We start from the raw sequence: 15,297 nt of genomic DNA on the forward strand, positions 1-15,297 counted from the left end.
CTCCCAGTTGCATCCTTGCGATGTTTTTTAGTTCTGACTCATGTTGATTAGGTGATGTAATGGCGATGTAAAGAAACGGTGCAAACTCAAACATTAAACGTCATTAACAATACAGAGACAATATGACGTGAATGACACATTATGATGACGTACATTTTCCCTTCATTGTCAATGTGTTTACAAAACAATCATTGAACTAAAGACAAACATTAAACCTGTGTATAGGAAGGGGCTAGCGCCCCTCAAAAATAATGGACATGATGAGACTTCTATATATTACTCTATGCTTTCTGACAGTGAGGGGACAAAGATGGTGTCTGCCCTTAAAACAGTTTTGGAATGGGTGTCCGGTGGCCTAGTGGTCCAGGTGCATGTCACATATATGTTCTGGCCTGACAGCGAGTTGCGTGTTCAAGTACCGCACATGACGACCCTTGCTGCATGTCTCTCCCCTCCTCTTTCCTATGTCAAGCTTCACTTGAAACTATCAATAAAGGCAGAAAAAACAAATCTTAAAAAAAAAAACAGTTTTGGAATAGGATTTGGGTGTGAAGGAAAACCCATATTGTTGGAAGTATCAGATGGAAGAGTGTAACCTGCATGCTTTTTGGGCATGCCGGAAAATCAGTGATTTTTGGAATAGAATACACAATCATATCACGGTCAGACTCATTAGGGAAACGGAATTTGATTTTGATCTCGGTTTATAAATTCTGGGGGATCCCTGCCTTCTTCAAGGTGAATACTTTGGCCGTGAGCACAAGTTATTTTGAGAACACTTTTAGGTGTGCCTAATCACGCACTGCATTTGACCTATTCCCTTAAAAATCATGCATGTGTGGCGCATACATCATCATACATTATCATACATCACATTCTGTGCTCAGCCAATCAGCTGAGCACATTCCGTGCTCATACATACAAACACACAAAGCTGTGATTTTGTTGTGAAAATGTGTGACATATTCAAAAGTCTTAAAGTTTCTACAAAAAGTATGCCAAAGCTAGGTGGGTTGGATGATTTTCACCATGGGATTAAAAATGTATGAATAAACACGACACAAATCAACAATAAAAAAATCTAAAGATAGCTGAACGAAGTTTCTAGGTGAAAGTAGGCCTATGAAGTATAAATAAGCATGAAATCTTGTGTCTGTAGTGTCTTTAGACTTGATCAATCGAAAGCACTATAAAAGTGCAATTGCCGTAGGGCTAGGGCAATGGCGTTAAGGGTAGCATTGATTAACTGGCTTTAATTGATGTATATTAATGGCAATGGCATGAAGTGGGTTAAGCAGAGAATACCACAGTAGAACGAGACATATAAGTTAGATACGTTCTCAGCATTTTCGGCAGTTTATTTGAAAAACACATACAAAAAGATCATATACAAGACAATAAATAAAAAAGGAGACAGAACAGTTTGGGTTAAGCTATGCAACTTTTTGCATCATCATTAGTAATAAATACAGTACAAAATCCACCCAGAGTGAATCTAAAGATTTTCCACAATATTCACTGATCATGTTATTCTTCATTATGATTTAGCTATTGCTTTCATATTATTGATACATACTTCTACTTTTCTATAAAATACTCAAGATCATAAAACATTGCGCGGTTACAGCAAAACAGCAGTGTGTTGTACAAAGATGGCCACTTCCCTTTTTCACTGGCAGGTTAATAATCAACATTTTTTTCAGCAGCAAAGAAACATCTGAAATATTCAAGAAGGTACAGCATCATATTAAACACATCTACAGAGCTACTCCCACGTACACATAGGAAAACCTGAGAAGGACATGCATTAAAAAGCTTGTGCTTTAAGATCTACTGTTCATTCCGGTTCACCAGCTTGAGTTAATACTATGGCTACTGTCCAGTTCGCTCTGGAGTAATGGGGTACACTGTGGAGGGCATGGGGTAAGGCCAGTGATAGCAGGAAATGAAATAATAGTAAGACCAGCCAGCGTTATTCCAATCCAATAAATGGTACAATAATAAGCAGGATTAGTAGAATATTATTAAGAAATGCACACCGAAAATGTGGTTAGCTTATTATTCCCAGGTGTAAAACACGCAATCTATATTGTATACCACAGTAATACACCAGAAATTTGCTCAACATAAATCAATAGCTCAAGTTAGCATGTTAGCCACCTCCTCGGCCCAACACAAACATCGCATTTGCCAGCAATACATAGTACCAAATAATACAGTTCATTATGTGGGTCCTAAATAAGCACTGAACTGAGATCCAGATAGTATGGATTATCATAAACATGGTCAAATCAAAAACAAAACACGACACCCATAAACTCCAAATTAAATATGGTTGATTACTGAAAGTAAAGCTGTATCATACTTCAAAAGCAAGCCAGTTGTTGAGCCATGCTAAGACAAAGGGGCTATATGCCGTCATCATCTGCTTGATCCAGTTCACCCACAAGACTCAAGCAGAGGATAAAATTCAAAACAAAAAAATAAATAAAAGAAAGAAAATAAATGACTTGGATGGATGGAATGTAATCCAGATCAACAGCACCATGCTGGCTAGAAATAGTGTTTAGAACACTCCTAGTCAATATTCAACAAGTTTCTTTTTTTCTCCTTTGAAAAAGAAAACACAAATGGCATGCAAAAGCATCCCCACCGACCAATGCATAATGAGGTATTATTTTTTTTTGTTCAATATTTTGTTATTTCTAAATAAATATATTGATTAAATTGCAAAGTTATGAGATAGAGACATTAAATACTCCACCACAATAGCTAGCTAGCTACAGTTAGTAATAAATAATGATTGTTAAATACTTAAGGCATCTTTAATCACAGCATTCTATGTGAACTAGCAAGCCTCCATGTTCATCCATCTGTAGTTTTTTCTTTTTTTGGATGGAGGTTTCGTACGAAGGAAAAAGAATAAATGCAACACAAACAGTCAAGTTACCCTCCAAAAGACCACGAGGAAGCATGGAGATACCTTCAACTGAATACAAACACATAATCTAGGACAAGGAGACCCCACACCACCAAACCAAAAAGATCAGGCAACTCCATATTATAGTGCATTTACAAAAACACAAGCTACATTATAACGACAATAAATATGTTTTTGCAGCATTGCAGCTATTTCTTCAGTATGGTAAAGATGGACAAGCACTAAGCGTATTAGTACCACGTCCAAATTGGCATGAGAGCAAAAATCATAAGACAAATAATTTAAATAAGAAAGGCGGGAATAAAGAGAGAAAGAAACACATGGAAGAAAGAGACAATCTAAAGAATATTCAAACTTAAAGTTAAGAAGAATAATTGTTTGGTATTTTTTAATGGATGGCTTTTTCTCCCTTTCACCCTCCTTCAAGTGAACTAATCCGACATGGTTCATGCATGATATAGAGAAAACGGCTTCTATCACTGAACTTATTATGGTCGTTCTAGCAATACCATACACTACTACCATGATGACAATCATACACATTCTAGCACATATCATAGGCAAACTAGTTTTACTTTTCCCTGTAACACCAGACAGTCTTTTATCAAATGATGGGAGCAACTTAGATTGAAATGAACTGAGCCAATACACAACGGAGGCAATTCACTAGAAATCACATGTGCTTGTTCAATAGGCAATAAGGTTCTGGTAATAGGTCATACAAATGTCGTTCTCAATTCACTTCAACGGCAAGACTCAGGCACTGCATCCTCAAGCCCATGCCAGCCTCTCATGATCATGCCATGAATGAGGCGACGGATACCAAGTTGCTGTTCAACACAGATCTACTCACACCAGTCATCAGGAGACGATGCCACACTGGTCTTATGCTTAATTTGTAAACCGTTGTACAGCAGTGTCGCTTGGCAAAAATAGCATACAAATTACTTGTGAGCTTGCAGATCCACTATTTTCGCAGAGCGCCACATTGTACGACAAAGTAGAAATCAGGTCTTAGGCCGGTGTCCAAGGGCAACTTGGATCTCATCAGAATGAGTAGGGGGAGGAGGGGGGTTATTAGGTGCATTCTCGTCCTCCGCTATGGATGAGTGGTGGTCATCAGAATCATAGTATACGGTTCACATGCACAGACACAGTCCCTGTTTCTACTGCTCCACAACAACAACACAGCCCAAGCCTGCCATACAACATGCACATCTGAAAGAAAGGCCTCTGCTCTAGGGTATCAGAGGCCCAACTACAACACTACACAGATCACTGGAAGCCATGCCTGCAGGTAGCGGATTTAGCAGAGACTCCGATGGCATCTACCAACTGTAAATCCAAAACCGTGATAGACGAGAGGGGGAGGAGGATGTTTGTTTTTGTCTTTTTTTCCACACAGCTACCTCCTTCCTCAGTGCCTATGAAGAATTAACCTACCACCAGACATCCCCACGCACAGTCGTACCAGAGTAATATAGTAAGAGAGTGGCGACACTAGCATTGACTCCCATTGTAACAATGGAATGCGGAAGTGCCCATTCTATCTCAAGGGAATAGTTCCAGCCATAGGAGCAATGTTTGGAACTATAGCCCATAGGCACCCACTTTGCAGCGAGATCAAAGCGTGTAGCTACTCTCCTACTCTACACTCTGAGTCGTACTTGCCCTGTCTGTAGATTTAATTTTCACATACGTACATATTTCTCAAAGCGAAAGGCTCTTTTTTTCTTTTCTTTTTTTCTTCTTTTTGCTTGCTACACAACACTGTTACTCTGTAAATACTTATTCAGCACTACACTCCAGTACACCACGGGCATTCAGCTACAAGAGTTCACACTAGACAACCTCATGCTAATCATTTGATAATGCTCTGTACAGATGTGCTGAGGGAGGGCTGGGTTAGAGTGCAGCTTAAAGGATTTTTCACAGACCTGGGGGTAAGAGGGTTAAATGTAATGGCAGAGAAATGGCCTCCACCACTCAACCACAAACGGTTTTAAATTATTTTGAAAATAGCCAATATACAAGCTCACAACATGTTGCGATGCACCACGTGAGCTTGTAGATTTCCTATATTTAAAAATATTTTATAAATCTTTGTGGTTAAACGGTTAAGCGGCTAATCAGACAGACAATCACAGGGAGCCTCAGCACATCTGTCCATACATACATTTTGCCTCCAATCGTTTGTCAATCTGTTTGGACATCCACCTATCCCGATCCATCTGTCCGCCCACGTCACGCGTGGACCCCGGTTCCCTGTTGTGTTGCGTGTGTGAGTGTGCTTTGTTGATCCCTCTGTCACATTGGTTGTCTTCTTCGGCTGGCTCAGAAGGCAGGCTTGTTGAGTGATGCAGAGGGAGGAAGAGGGACGTTTGGCAGAGCTTCCCCTTGGGGGAAGGAAGGGAGGGCAGGGTGGGGGGATTACAAGACCAGATCCAAAGCTGCAAAGGTCAGGAGGAGGAGGCATCAACTGTCTGGGGTCAGCTGGGTCTCAATGTCCACTCTGCATATGGGGCACTTCCTGCTGGTGCCCAGCCACTGGTCCACACACGCCTGGTGGAAGAGGTGCATGCAGGGTAATCTCCTGAGCAGGGGGGTGATAGAAGACACAATATACCGTTATTTTACATAGCAATACTTCTGCAGGAGTTTAGCTGTCTATAAGTGAGTCCATATAGAGTTAATGTCGCAAACCACCAAACTTATCAGCGCCAGATTTCTTGTGCACATCAAGCTTCAATAGAAATAAGAAATCTCAGAAATATCCAGACTAGAGTAATTAATGTTTCACCATTCCAGTAAACTTAATTTGGGAAGAGATGCCTGTATGAATAAGGACGGGTGGTATGATTATGACAAAGTACAATTCATTCATTTTATTCCCTTTCAAGAAACTGCCATTTCCGAATGTATGGTTATACCTGACATCCTCCCCGTCTTCGAGCATCGACAGACAGATAGTACATTTTTCATCAGTGTCCAACTCCTCGTCATCCAGACACATTTTCAGGTCCATAGGTATTCTCTGAAACAGGAAGCAAACAAAGGCAAACAATGAGGTTTATACAGTGTGTGTGTGTGCTGTGCTGTGCAGTTGAAAGGTAAGAGCTGTCACCTTGCTGCCATGGCTGGCAAGAGTCATGGTCCTGCACAAAATCAAAGAGGCGCCTGCTTAAGGTAGTCACATTCACTCAAATCTGATGTCCCACCAATGGAAGGGGTGGGGGGGATCTGGTTTCCAAGTACAATGGATTCAACAACATCCTCTAATTATTATTTTAAAGATATTTCATTTTGACTTTTTCTGCCTTTATTGATAGGATGAAAGTAGTCTGACAGGAAATGGGGAGAGATGGGGGAAAGACACGCGGCAAAGGCAGCATCCTCTTATTCTGATATGTTGTACTGTTCAGGCTTCTCCAACTCTTTCCGAATGCAGGTGTTGTTAATTAAAGATGCAAAGGGTGTTTTTTAATTCATTTCATACTCAAATCCTCTGCAGCAGGCTGAGATGAGTCATCCCTACACTGAGTTGGACCTACTGCAGAGTGTCTGACTTATCTGTTGACAGAAAATGTGTCTGAACATTTGCTACTCTCTAGCCAATGTTCCCTTATTTTCACCACTTAATTTATATGAATAAGAAATACATTATAAATACATACACACACACACACACACACACACACACACACACACACACACACACACACACACACACACACACACACACACACACACACACTGAAATGACATTTTTTAACATGGAAACGATTATGCAAAATAATTGCGATTAGGTGATTATATAATAATTGTGACAGGCCTACATACAGTACATATGCCCACTGTTGTATTGCATACGGCACCACATCAAGCACAGCTTGTGTTCGGTTAAGGATCATGTTCTGTCTTACCTTCTTATACTTGTGTGGGAAAGTGAACCTCTCTATGGTGGTCTGAACTGCTCCACGGTTCACGCTGCCAAGCCTATCCTCCAACTGCAAAAGCTCCTACAAAGGGAACAAGATCAGGGGCAAAACATAAGATCCAACTAAAAAACTATTTGTTTTTGTACAATTGGAATTTGACAAAAGAAAACTGTTATCCAATCACCTGCCAGACTTTTGACCATAACTAAGAATATCTATGGAAAAATACATCATGGTGTAGGGTTTCAGTGATAAGGCTGGTATTTTAAAGGTCATGAATGGTTGATCCTTGCTCAGCAAATAGATCGTGAGCCGTAGGTGCTTGAGTAGTTCTCAGTGATAGTCAAGTAATCAATGACATGGCAAATGACAATAAAATGTTCTCAAGATTAAATACATTCGAAGAGATTTGGAATCCATAAAGAAAGAAAATCGGTGACACACTTGAGCCTGATGGGGGCATTGGTCACAGATGATGATAAATTAGGCAAGACAGGTATGCTTGATGAAGAGAGGAAGGAGCGAGGGCGGCCGGACGTACCTCATAACTCTCTCTAACAGCAGATGCATGGCGGGAGGGGTTGAGACTCTGCAGTGCTAGCAAGTGGAGCTGGGGGTATGGATAGTTTCTGATCTCATGAACAACCTGGAAGAGAACAAGCTAACATCAATCCTGTAATATGACAATGAGGGATGTAAGGCAACCTTGTGTTATATGGCTTCGGATGGCATGCCTACAAGAAAATTGAACGAGTGTGAAATAAGCGCAAAATGGCCACTGAGAGTGAATATTGTAAAAAATAGTTTGAACTTTCGTTGACACATTGATTAGACTGCACTGAGGTGGGCTCACCACTTGCGTTGAGGCGTTGTTTCTGGGGAAGTGGTGCATCCTGGGAGAGGTCAAGTAGTGCTGATAGTGCTGTGGTAGAGGGTGGATGTGGTACTGGTGCGGGGGAAGCCCAGCATCCACACTCAGGTCCCTAGACAGACAATGAACAGCAAAACCTGTTTTAGTATCTAATCAGAATGTCTGTGCACAACCATAATAAGATAAACGCTTTACGGTATCTCATTTAGCCTCGTGTCATTTATTTATTCAATTCTGCTCTATTGGGTGGTTTCTTACCAGTCTGTTCCCTCAGCCAGATAACGGGGCTGTTGGACCACAGGCTGAGGAGGGACATGGAGAGGCGGAGCAAACTCGTACCCAGGCCGCAGTCTGTGGGGCTGGTGAGGAACTCTCTCTGGGGTGCGTCTGTTTAAGGAGGATTAACAATGTTAACACAGTATTAGGAATTTATTTGCAGGCTGCATGTGGTCAGATTCCGGAAGCAAAGTTACATTAAATGTGGTGATGCACAATATTATCCGTAGCATATCGATATCGTCCGATATTTCAAAAAACAAATCAAAAAATCTGTATCGAACCTATAAATAATTCAGATATTTTTTTCACAGATAAGACAGATATTTCTTCACCGATATTTCACTGATATTGATGCAATTATAATGTGAGCAATAAGCTCAATATAATTATATCAAACCAATGTAATATGTTGGTATCGGACGATTTGACCCTGGATATCGTCGTATATCGAAATGGGCCAACATTTCAACATCGTGCAAGATCTCTACTTAAATGTGGTATTAACCACTTCCTTAAAAGAAAATAAATTGATCAGTGTATTCCTGCTATATGCAACCCCCCCCCCCATTTCTTTCTTTTAGAAAAAAGGGGGGAAAAAGAAAGAAACTAGAAATGCACTCTGTCGAGGTGCCATATACTAACTATCACAACTGCTGTTCTAAGTAAATCCTTTGACGCTTTGACCTTATACCAACCCTGGCCTGAAACGTACCTTAGTTACGTCACCATCAACAGCCAATAAGGGACCACCATTCATACCCCGACATACATACCCAGCCGATCACCAACATCACCAAGAATGGTGGTCCCTTATTGGCTGTTGATAGTGACCTAACCAAATCTGTTTCAATCATTAATCCTATTGGGATTGAAGTAGAGATTTCATGAGCTGTGCTCACCACTGGCGATGCCAATGACATCACCAGGAATACTGGTCCCTCATTGCCTGTTAATAATGATGTTGCCAGAGATGCTGGTCCCTGATTGGGCTACGGTCTTAAACAAGAGAGAACAATGACATACATACATACCCAGCCAATCGCAGTACTTGCGCAAGTAATAACACTAGTATAGTAGTAATAACAAGTAGCTGGAACTGCATGGCCAAGCATAAAACATTAAAGCCTGAAACTGTATAAAATAATGTATGGCCAAGCATAAAAGTGGCCAGCCCATTTTCATTGGTCCTAGGGAGAGCACAGACAATCAATGTGTCTCATCCAATACCATCAAAACACAGATTTTCACCCAAAAGAGGGTTCACTGGGAGGATTGCTAGTGCAGCGGCAGAGGTCACCCTCCCCACCTCGTTTCCCTCCCGCGAAGGTGCGAACACGGCCATTTGTGTTTATATGGACTCTTGGCCAAGCAGGAGGCACCAGGGAGGATTCAAACCCCTATTCTCCTCGGTGATGGGCAAAAACTACCCCTGCGCCACCTGAGTGACCCCAACAATCATCCCTTTAACATGATCCAGGGTCCATACCTGGAGGGTGGCAGGATGTGTCGGTGCTGGGCCTCGAGGATCTGTTGCTGGAGGAGGTATTGCTGGTGTAATGCCTGAGGTAGGAAGGGAGGGGCAGGGATGTCCTGGAACTGGGGTACGGGCAGGGGGTTGAGGGGTGGGTGGAGCGGGGGGCCATGCTGGTGGCCAGGAGGGGCCAGGTGGGGGTTAATGCCTGACTGGGGCTGCCCTGGGTGTGGCATGGGGAAGTCCATGGGCAGCGGGGCCTGAGGACCTAACTGGAAGTGCCGGCAAGAGGTAGCATGACTGTGCTGCTGCTGCTGCTGTTGCTGCTGCCGGTTGAAATGGGATCCTGTGAGGGGAGGATAAGAGTGCTCGTCAGACAGCTCAAGAGAGATGAGGTAGAATTTACTGTGGGTGAAAATGTGGTGTCACTGTGTGTGTAACATCTTAATGAAGCCCTAACGCTTACCTATGGTGAAACATACGTCTGTGGGATGGGAAAGTGACGATTACCACAAGTCCCATGACATCGAATACCAATGCACTGTGTGAACTTTCAAACGTGATTAAATGGTCTTTGATATCCTATTCCACGCTGTGGTTCGATTGCCACTCCTGGTCTTCTGATTCTTAAGGCAATAGACGGGACCAGAACAAGTGATTGGCTCAACAACCAATAACTTGAATATAACATCCAGTGCAATTCTTGGAAATTATGGCCAGTAGGTTGCTGCATTTGGGTGAAATCCATTGCAATTCAACCAATCTTTCAATAGATGTACTGCTTATTTACTTAAATCTCTCTACACAGTAGAGCTTATGGAAACAAAGCAACCCCTTGACTGGACTCAAAGTAATACATCCAGTATTTTATAGTCTGTCTTTGCCTCAGCCAATATTCTTCTTCTCTCATACATAAAGTACAGTTCTGCATGCTCCTCTAGCACATTACCATTCGTAAGGTTAGAGGAAATAGCTTGAATGCCATTTCTGTGCTTTTCTGCTCTCTCTAACCACAGCTATTTGGCAGCTGGAATTAAACGACAGCAGTTGAGGCTCCAAGGGGAGAAAGATAGGCTACATTATGTTATGGCACAATATGGTTTTACTACTGTACTTAGACTTACAAGCTTTCATTATGAGGTAAAGATTGTGCAACAACAAATGTAAAACATATTAGGCCTCTTCGGAATACCTTGGCAATAGGAATGTTCCATTTACTGTGCACCGTTACACCCATCTGCCGTAACTCAAAAGTAGTATGTGTTACTAAAGTATAACGTGATTTACGTAAAATAATGCCATTTAATTTTTGCCCTGCTTTGATGGTGTAAAACATGTATGGCAAGTTCTGATGGAAACAGTTTAACTCTTTGAAAAAACCATGAGGAGATAGGCAAACATCTACATTGCATTTACTAGGGAGCACACTTGAAAGATGCAGCACTGCTGTAGCACATCCAGCTGAATTAAAGAAAACCCAATAGTGTTATGGTTATTAATCATCATGTTTTTTTCCCCACTGCTTTTTTTTCCTGCACTACCATAAATAAACCAGACAAGGGATGACCTTGGTCTCGAGGCTCACGCGAGGACTGTACAGAATCATGCTGCATTTTCAAGTGTCTCAGTGAAAACAACCACCATGAATGACAGCAGATAGACTCAATCAGGGCTTGTGATGAAGAAAGCTTGAAAATTGTCTATCTTTGTCACAGCGGGAGAGGAAGTGGGTGGGGTGGAGGGGTGGGGAAGGTAGGGACAAGGGAGAGGGAGGACAATAAATGGAAATCAGCAAGAAGCACACTGAAGGTTAGGAAAAACACTATATTCTTTATTGAAAAATATTAGTATATGTGGAATTTGTGTTTTTTTCTTCTCTGTAATAATAGTATATAATACCATGCAACAAAAATAAACAACATAGACTGAAGGCAAGGCCCACCATGCTCCATATAGGGTTAAAAGAACAAAAGCAGCATCCAATGAGCAAACGTGTTGGCTACAGCACATGATTCCAGTACAGCAGGGTACATCTTTACTACAGAAAGATTACATTGGATTTTCACTAGTCAATGTAGAAAAAACAAAAAACAAAAAATTATGAATCATAAATGTGACCATGCATTTTAAGTACTATTACCAGAACAAAAAAGGTAAAGAGAGACCACAACCAAACAATAAAGACGTTATTACTAATAGAGGATATTTTAGCAGTGCAGGTCAGGAGATAGGCATCCCTGTGAAATGGATAGCATTTTGGCCTTTGTTAGTGGGGGGGAAATTGGGACGTGATGAACCACCAGTGAGTAGGTTTTGCTTTTGCTCTTTAAGTTTAGGGATTTGTTTTGCCCTCAAAGGCCAAACAGACCTGACAATTCAGTGTGTTTCAAAGCTTAGAAATTTGCAAGGGGAACAAAGGATTACACAAAAATGGAGACAGTTATGGCAGGTTGTTGTGTGCAGGTGCAGTGTACGTTTAATCATTTCAAGTGATCACATAGCAGCATTGGCAAGAATGCTGAGTGGATATGTTTAAGCGGATCAATAGACGGGCATGCATATGATTCCAAATTGCATGCGTTTAATTAAATGTCATCTGAGTCATGTACAATGCACCTTGTGTGGAGAAGAGGAGGATGAGCCAATATCTGGTGTTCAACAATGCAGTGCGGTAATTGAAATCATGCAAAATGTATCCACTTTACAGGAATTTACAGCATGTTGTCTATCAAGACTGGATGGGAGGTACACAATGACATTCAATTGATCTAGAAGGAGCTAAAATGTTTATGCTACAGCAATTTGACAGAAAAAATAAAAGACAAAAGGTGCTCTGCTAAAGGTGTTAGCTATTTTTTTTAGTCCGTTTAACATGGAAAGTCTATGGCTGAATACATTCTTAGGAGGGGGTGCTTTTTAATACCAATGTCGTCTTCTGATGGAAAGAGGAAATGAAGAAGGGATTCACAATACAGCTAAATGCAGAGAACAGGCAGAGGCCACGCCACACCACACAGCAGCAGATGATCATTAGCTACACAATGGGGGGACGACATAGATCTGATAAATGCAGAATGTAGAGCCAGCCTCGATACTATGAAACAGGGAATAAGAACAGAAATAAAAGCACAATGAAATCATTGATGCCACTGTTGTGAAATTAATGTTACACTGTAGCTTGATTAAAAATAGACCTGACACTGTAACGGTATGTTTGGGGTGTTTGTCCAGACAGCTTCAAACAGCTGCTGCTTTAAGTTGCCAAATGGTAATTAAACGAGTGATCACAATGTTGGCTCGGAAGTGACCGCCAATTAATCAATCCGTTCATTATTTACGTGCCTCTATCAATCAATCGGCCTGGAGGATAACATGATGAATTTGTGATGGTCGCAAACAGCAGCAGATGATCTTCAAATGACATCATCCAGACACGGATAAGCTGACTGGCTGGCAGGCTCCGGCTATTTTGCGGCGTTTAATAGTTCAAATAAACCATAACGTCACGGTAAAAAAAAATACGCATCCAAAATTATAAACATTATAAATCAATAGATTTATTTTTGTTCGTTGATAATGGTGTGTATCGCAAATTATACGCGGGTCTTTGTGTGATTTGTCGGAGTCTTTCTGGACCTTCTAGCCCGAACATGTGTAATGTTCAGTGGAGAACGTTTCAGTTCCAGTAAATAGTCGGAGTCCACCAGCCAGTTAGCTTATCTTTTGAAGTGGCGACATTTCATCTTACAATCAGACACAATTACAACAGGCGACATGAGTCACTTTGTATTTTATACGTGTCGTTATCGAATAAAGAGTCGACCTACGTCACGTTTCGGTATTTTTGTCCTCTTATTTTGTTCGTCCGATTTGAGGAAGCTAGGTAGCGCGATGCTAACACAACAGCTAGCAGGGGCTAAGCTAGCTCTAGCAGCTGCAGTGTGAATATTAAGATAAACAGGGCACATGTTGGGGATTTAAAACCGATATACATACTGTACCTCTATTTCTTACTGAGCCGAATACGGGAAGAACCAGATATCCGACATGCACTAAAACCATCCTTGGATCCTGGTCTTATCTTTCCGTGGGGTTCTTTTGGAGAGATAAAACAGCCCATGCGGATCTCTCTACATTCAGACGGTTAACGGCATACGGTTGTCTGACTCGACTGGAGCCCGACGACGGGATTGGGAATGGACATGATGGCGCTGGGTTGTTCAATCCGCAAAACTGCGCCATCTACAGTCCCGTCCGGCTAACGACCGGTTTACACATAGCTGACAAAACAGACGTGTCGTTTTGTATCCGACACGAAAGGGGGCGATATTAATGCACTGTTTGTTCATGTATTTTAATCATTATCCTCATCATTATTATCATCACCAAAACGAACTAATTCGACAACCTCTCAGCCTGGGGCACATGACCCAACATTTTGCAACCCATTCCATTATATATTCTAGATATTATATATTCTAGGTTCAGGTTGGCTCCGGGACTCCGGGTAGAATTGACAGAGCTAGTAAAAATAGTAGTAATACTGTATAAAAATGCAATTAATCATTATTCATTATTAATACAAAAATAAGTAGTTTAGGGATAAGGGGTTTAGCATGGACGAAAATAGAGCCCTGTGTTTGACTGTAGGCCTACTCTGTACTTTCTGCGTGTGCATCTTTTTTTGTCATCAAATAATACAAAATAAACATGACTTGCATAAAAGAAAAAGACAAAAAACAATTAAGTCAAAATAAATGGACAACACCCCTCCACATTCTGTTGTTGACAGATTATATCATCTGTAATGTATTACAAATTGTTAATGCACCAATCCTTTAATATACAAATAAAAGTAGTCCCATACTAAATGTAATTTTCCTTTGACATTGTTCTTCTTGGCAATTGAGTATTCAAAAGGTGCAGTTTCAGTCATGAGTTGGGTCTGTGTGTGCATTTTGAGATAGAACTACAGACACTAGATTTCATGCTTATTTATACTTCATACTTTATACTTCATAGGCCTACTTTCACCTAGAAACTTCATTCAGCTATCTTTGGATTTTTGTATTGTTGATTTAATGTTTGTGTCGAAATATTCATACATTTTTAATCCCATGGTGAAAATCATCCAACCTACCTAGCTAGTTCAACTATGCACAGCTTTGTGTGTTTGTATGTATGAGCACGGAATGTGCTCAGCTGATTGGCTGAGCACAGAATGTGATGTATGATAATGTATGATGATGTATGCACCACACATGCAGGGAATAGGTCAAATGCAGTGTGTGATTAGGCACACCTAAAAGTGTTCTCAAAAAAATAACTTGTGCTCACGGCCAAAGTATTCACCTTGAAGAAGGCAGGGATCCCCCAGAATTTATAAACCGAGATCAAAATAAAATTCCGTTTCCCTAATGAGTCTGACCGTGATATGATTGTGTATTCTATTCCAAAAATCACTGATTTTCCGGCATGCCCAAAAAAAAAGCATGCAGGTTACCCTCTTCCATCTGATACTTCCAACAATATGGGTTTTCCTTCACACCCAAATCCTATTTCAAAACTATATATTTCTTCTGCCTTTATTGATAGTTTCAAGTGAAGCTTGACATAGGAAAGAGGAGGGGAGAGACATGCAGCAAGGGTCGTCATGTGCGGTACTTGAACACGCAACTCGCTGTCAGGCCAGAACATATATGTGACATGCACCTGGACCACTAGGCTACCGGACACCCATTCCAAAACTGTTTTAAGGGCAGACACCATCTTTGTCCCCTCACTGTCAGAAAGCATA

General features: G+C 41.2%; 1 protein-coding gene across 4 annotated transcripts; it reads right to left on the reverse strand.

The window, feature by feature from the left end:
- Positions 1 to 1,337: 1,337 nt before the first annotated feature.
- Positions 1,338 to 13,672, reverse strand: ark2cb (arkadia (RNF111) C-terminal like ring finger ubiquitin ligase 2Cb). Of its 4 annotated transcripts, none has more exons than XM_080766146.1 (9): positions 13,502 to 13,644; positions 12,424 to 12,594; positions 9,516 to 9,846; positions 8,009 to 8,137; positions 7,733 to 7,862; positions 7,421 to 7,525; positions 6,865 to 6,960; positions 5,872 to 5,975; positions 1,338 to 5,534 (listed from the first exon to the last, which is right to left on the reverse strand). In XM_080766146.1, exons 3-9 carry the CDS (start codon positions 9,746 to 9,748, stop codon positions 5,417 to 5,419), a joined length of 915 nt encoding a protein of 304 aa, XP_080622272.1. In that variant the 5' UTR covers positions 9,749 to 9,846; positions 12,424 to 12,594; positions 13,502 to 13,644; the 3' UTR covers positions 1,338 to 5,416. The 4 variants fall into 4 exon arrangements, with proteins under 4 accessions (XP_080622272.1, XP_080622271.1, XP_080622269.1 ...); XM_080766145.1 differs by having other exon boundaries at positions 9,967 to 12,594; XM_080766143.1 differs by lacking the exon at positions 12,424 to 12,594 and having other exon boundaries at positions 13,502 to 13,672.
- Positions 13,673 to 15,297: the final 1,625 nt, after the last annotated feature.

The sequence above is a fragment of the Protomyctophum bolini genome (assembly GCF_963924005.1).
Source record: "Protomyctophum bolini genome assembly, chromosome: 6".
NCBI classification, from domain to species: Eukaryota; Metazoa; Chordata; class Actinopteri; order Myctophiformes; family Myctophidae; genus Protomyctophum; species Protomyctophum bolini.

Excerpts from the sequence above, each read along its gene's own strand:
- ark2cb (XM_080766143.1), bottom strand. The coding sequence starts at position 13,562 with ATGGTTTTAGTGCATGTCGGATATCTGGTTCTTCCCGTATTCGGCTCA. Across the intron at positions 6,961-7,420 it reads CTGTTAGAGAGAGTTATGAG|GAGCTTTTGCAGTTGGAGGA; the intron begins GTACGTCCGGCC and ends TTCCCTTTGTAG. Across the intron at positions 5,976-6,864 it reads TCCCACACAAGTATAAGAAG|AGAATACCTATGGACCTGAA; the intron begins GTAAGACAGAAC and ends TTCCTGTTTCAG.